At 45.1% G+C, this 5,139-nt stretch overlaps 1 protein-coding gene across 1 annotated transcript in view; it reads right to left on the minus strand.

The window, feature by feature from the left end:
* Positions 1 to 4,926, minus strand: part of LOC103797268 (voltage-dependent calcium channel subunit alpha-2/delta-4-like) — a gene marked incomplete at its 5' end in the record, with an annotated part of 50,696 nt that extends 45,770 nt beyond the window's left edge. The window contains one exon of the mRNA XM_009069467.1: positions 4,845 to 4,926. Coding sequence (XP_009067715.1) covers positions 4,845 to 4,926 — 82 coding nt within the window. The remainder of the gene's footprint in view (positions 1 to 4,844) is intronic.
* Between the last annotated feature and the right edge of the window lie 213 nt (positions 4,927 to 5,139).

Raw genomic sequence — 5,139 nt, forward strand, 5'->3', positions numbered from 1 at the left:
TAGTGCAGGGAGGGGGGGACACCACAGCAGCACAGGCAAGCACATGCTTTATAAAGTGACCTGCCATCAGTTACCTTGGGTCACATCTTGAATTAGAAAGAACAGGGTTTTTACCTCCAAATGTTCCTTTTTTAGCATGCTCTTGACACATTGACAAGTAGATGTTAATAGGGTAAAAGTAATCACGAGCAACCACGAGCAATCTGATACCATGCACACATCTGAGCTCTGAGCTGGGAAGGCAAAAAAACCCCAACCCCAAACCCCCCAAAAACTTTCTGCAAAGTTTCAATTCACTGAGAGAACACACTAGGCTTGAGCTTAGATCCTCTTTGAGCTTTTTTCCTACCCATGATCCAGCAAACCATTTTGTGCCCATATTCCTGACACTAAAAACTGCTGCTGTTAATGACTGTTCACTGCAAGAGTTCCTAATGGTAGGCAATGGAGTAGTACTTGTGATTTCAAGACTGTTACCAGATGCCATGGCTGAAAGTCAATGCAGGTGCTTGTAGCTGACCAAAATTATCCTGTACAACCTGCATTTAGGGTTCAGGTTATTAGATCATTATAATTTACACAACAGGAATCAGGCTTGGGAGAACTGAAAGGATCTGATGTTGAAAAGGGGCCAAAAAGTTAAGTCAGATCTAACAGAAAATCTTTTCATATTCATGTAGCATTCCCTTAAGACAGCAGGAGCAGTTCATTAAGATTCTCCTTCTGGGGTGATGGGGGTGGTGATTTAAATGCGGAATATCCTGAATTCAGTATCCTAAGTTTTATCTGTGAACAGAGATATGTCACCAAATATATTTTCCTGTTCCCACCTCCACGAAATTTAGCCTATTGAAGTGCAGTGTTGCATTACTCACTGCTAGTGAAACTATATTAAGAGTGTGAAAGATATTCCTTTCATCTTCACCCAGGAAAAGGTCTTGACAGAACTTCCTGAGTTTATTCTTTGCCATGTAGTTGTCACAGTTTCTAGTAATCACAGGGCTGAAGTCAAACCCTGCTGTCATTTCTCAGCTTTATCCACCAGGGAAGGCAACCAGCACCTTGACTTACAGAGGGAAGCAGGAGATAACTCTCAGAAGGACCTATAGCGCGTCCTTAACAACACAATGAAGAAAAGCTGAATTTTGGGTCTGCTGAAGCTGATGGTGTTTGTGTCACACAAACCCAAGCCCTTGGAAGCCCAGAGCATGGTATCCTCCTGACATGGCTGCCATTGGTGGCCCCAGGCCTTTGGTCACTGCCTGGCCAACTGCAGCAGCAGGGCTGTGGCAAACAGACCTCATAAGCCACAGGTTCCTTTGCTCTGTGAGATACTACTGCCCTCCCCCTACTCACCCCTTCACACTGCTTCTTTTCTCCAGCTGTCCAACATTTTAACACAGATCCATCATCTCTGAGCCAGGTAGAAGTGTGCATTAATGGTCAAGAGGATGCAATACAATGAATGCTTCAGCCATCAAGCCAAAGTCACTCTAGCTTCTGCTACCTCTGTGAGATTTAGGCTGATATCCTGACTGCTTGGGGCAGCCAGGCACCTGAGGGCTTTCTCAAAGCTCTCTGATCCAGGGAACCCTTGCCTGCCCTTGTGGATTCAAGGGGTGTCTGCTTGTTCACCAGGTCTCTGGGAATGATAAAGCCTGGTGAGAAGTCAACCATTTGAGTTTGCAGCATATGATATTAGGGTTCTTCTGCAGGAAATAAACAAATGGGAAAAAACCCAAAGAAAACAAAGCAAACTCAGAGCCACAAAAGGAAGTTTATGCTAAATATGAAAGACAAGGTTTACAAACAAAACATTCAGTAACTGACAAATTATGGCTCTCAAAGCAACAACAGCCTTGTTACTTCAAGCCTATTAGCCACGAGGTGGGCATGAAGTAAAATAGGAAAGGTGCTGTTATTATCTCTCAGTTTGTGTTTCCTCAAAGATAAAATGCCTGTTGACTTAAACAAGCACTGAGAAAACAATCCCCTCGACCTCTGCATTGTGCTCCCCACCTGTCTGCTGCTCTGTGCACACCCATGCACACAGAGAAATATTTCATGTCAAAAAGAGGCAATAGCCTCAAAAAAAGAGAAAGGTGTCTGGGGAGCAGGCAAACCCATGTTTGATTTCCAGACTTTGGTGTATTTGGCTCCCCGGGCCTAACTTGCCCACAACTGGTGCCAATGTGGTGATATACATAAAGCTATTTGGGGTCTGCCATGGTGCATGAAAATGTTGCCTAACAGTAAAAGATCTGTCTGCAGCCACTTGAAGTGTTGGATGTGCCAGGGATGCAGAGGGAGTCCTCCAGGATGTTCCCTCCTCTAAGGAGATGATTTTTGAGAAGGTGCCTGACCTACTGCATAGTAAAGAAATGGAGGCTGAGAGAAGTATTGAAGAAGTGGATGGTGGTTGGTTTTCCTCTATTTCTTTAGTCACAGGAAAAAAAGGGGAAATGAAAGAGCTCAAGAAGTGGTGCTTGAGGGATGAAAGGTAAACCTGAGCTGTTAGAACTGCTTAAACGAAGTTAGGGCAAGGCAGGACACAACACAACATGCATTTAGGAGATGACTCTTGGCTGGAGCACTTACAGAGCAAGATTGATCCAATCTCATCTATACTCCCTGCTGGAAGTGACATTTTCCCCTCTGAGTCACAGATGACACTGTGTCCCACTCAGGGCTGTCCAGAGACTGTGCAAAGCACAATTGGTCTGTGCTGAATCCAGGCCCAAACACATGCAAGAGCAAACTAGGTGCCTTCCCCTTTCAAGACAAAAACTGTGTGTGAAACCAAACTTGGATGGGGCCAAGCGAGTGCTATTATTTTATAAGGCTATCACACATCCAGGAAAATACAGCTCTGCCTTCACTCCTCTTGACATGAATACTAGATTGGACTTGGTTGCATACAGGCTTCTTTTTCATCAGAAATGAGTTTTCTTTGCTTCCAGTGAATTACACCAAGAGCTGATAAGAGTTGCAAGTTTTTGTTCAAAATCTGTCTGCTGTGACTAACCTTCAGTGGTACTGTACTGGCTTCTACACTCCTCACATAACCCCTATCCCAAAGGGATCAAGATCCCAAGAGACAAACACAGTGTGGACAGAGGTAGATGAAATTATCTGGTACAACATATCCAGAGCATCAGAGCAGCACAGGTGTCTTTACACTTAACCTCAGTGCCACATCTGCCATCCTTGGCCTCCAGTATTAATTTTCACAACACTTATTTTCAAGCTAACCCCAGTTCTCCTTAGTCCCACTGACTTTTGGGCCTCAAGGAGCATGAAAACCCTTAATCTGTTCATAGAAATAGCCACAGAAGCAGTTCAAGTTGGCTGTGTTGACCCACAGCATCAGGCAGATACGTGACTATCAAATAGCCCCAATCTGTATATCCTGCACACTGGAATTCCAGCACCACTGGAGACACCTTAGCAGGTCACTTTGCTTCTGGCAACTGTCACCTGGGGACTCCATGGGAGAACAGGCAATGCAGAAGCATCATCAAAACTGCTAAAAGCCAAACTTCTGCCTGCATCTATATGCCACTGCAGCTGCCTCATGATTAGTGCATCAAGTACCTATATGAGTGCTGATGGATTTTTAGTGACATGGTGACACTTTCCTCCCAAGAAGAGCTGATGATCAGCATAGACCTTTGTGATGGATGCTGAAAATCATTCTTGGCCAACCCTTGCAAAGCTGATGCTGGAGTATATGCTCCCTTACTCCACACAAAAAGCAGAACTCTGGGGACAGGGAAACAGGACTTACTAGCAAGGCAAGGAAAGTTATATCCAGATCCTTTAATTCTACTTTTTTTCCACTGGAATATGGGTGTTATTGCTAATATGGGGACAGAAATCAGACACCTAGAAGGTCTAAGAGGCAACTCATGGCTTGTCCTGAAGAGAAGAATCAGAGAAAGAGTACAGTAGAATAACTGGATGGCCACATGAAGTCAGTGTGTTCTCTGGATGCACTCAGCAGCCACAAGCAGAAGAACTGGATGGCCACATGAAGTCAGCGTGTTCTCTGGATGCACTCAGCAGCCACACTATCCCCAGAGCAGCACTTGGGAGGTGCTGATCCATACAGCCCTGCTGCCACGAGGCAGAGATCAAGTCTGAAAGAGGAGCAGCCATTCACCACTGACTTAAGGCAAATTCTCTACAGCTGCAAATGGGACCATTTGTTTCAAGCCCCTGGAGCTACATGCTTTAATGCTGGTAGAGATTTTAGTGTAATGCTGCCTGTCTGGAGATCAGGCCAAGCAGAGCTCTGTGCCTCTGGAAGACCATGGCTTCCAGGGCACCTGACTCGAGGGCACTGTCCAAAGCAGAGTTTTAATGGAAAAATTCAAAGAACTGATGAGCAACTGGATGCATACAGATTAGAAAGCAGGAAGAATCAAGTGCCAGCCAGAGAGCTGCAGGAGGGAACGGCAGGGTGACAAGAAGCATGTGAGTGATGAATAGTAGAGGGACTGACAGGCACTTAGGAAAGGAGCAGCAAAGGGTCAATAGGGGATGGCATGAAATGATTATCAGAGATGAAACATGAGGAGTGCTGTTAAGAAGTATTTGTAAAAAACAGGACAATTTAGGTGGGTTTTGGCCATGGCTAATGAATGCAGCAAAGGATCCCCCTCTCTGGTTTGTGGAAAATGGTCACAGGGCATCACTCTGTGCTCATGGATGTGAAGCTGTACGGATTTGAAAGACAGAACAAGACACAGGTCTCCAGCTTTCTTCTACTCTAAGGAGAAACCTTGGAAGGCTACATGGGGAGATGCTATGAAGCAAAGGGAACCCTCACAGATTTTGCCTACCTTCTGCAACAGAAGAGAGCCTGAATACCTAGTCACAACAGAGTACAGCTCCCCACCAAAGGCGTCTGCCCAGGACTTCACCCTAAAAAAAATAAAGAAAAAAAAATAAAATAAAAAGGAAAATCAATGTTAAAAATTCAAAGTCTACAGAACTGCTTACTTCTTCAGACAGGGAAGACTCCATCTTCCTGAGTATGAACCCCCCTGTATTTCCTAAGCCACTCTAACTGCATTTTCTTCCCAGACTTCCAGCCAGCCAGGCAGCAAGCCAGGAGGCATGTGCCACTCTTGGACA

Source organism: Acanthisitta chloris, unplaced genomic scaffold (genome assembly GCF_000695815.1).
Source record: "Acanthisitta chloris isolate BGI_N310 unplaced genomic scaffold, ASM69581v1 scaffold2232, whole genome shotgun sequence".
Lineage (NCBI taxonomy): Eukaryota > Metazoa > Chordata > Aves > Passeriformes > Acanthisittidae > Acanthisitta > Acanthisitta chloris.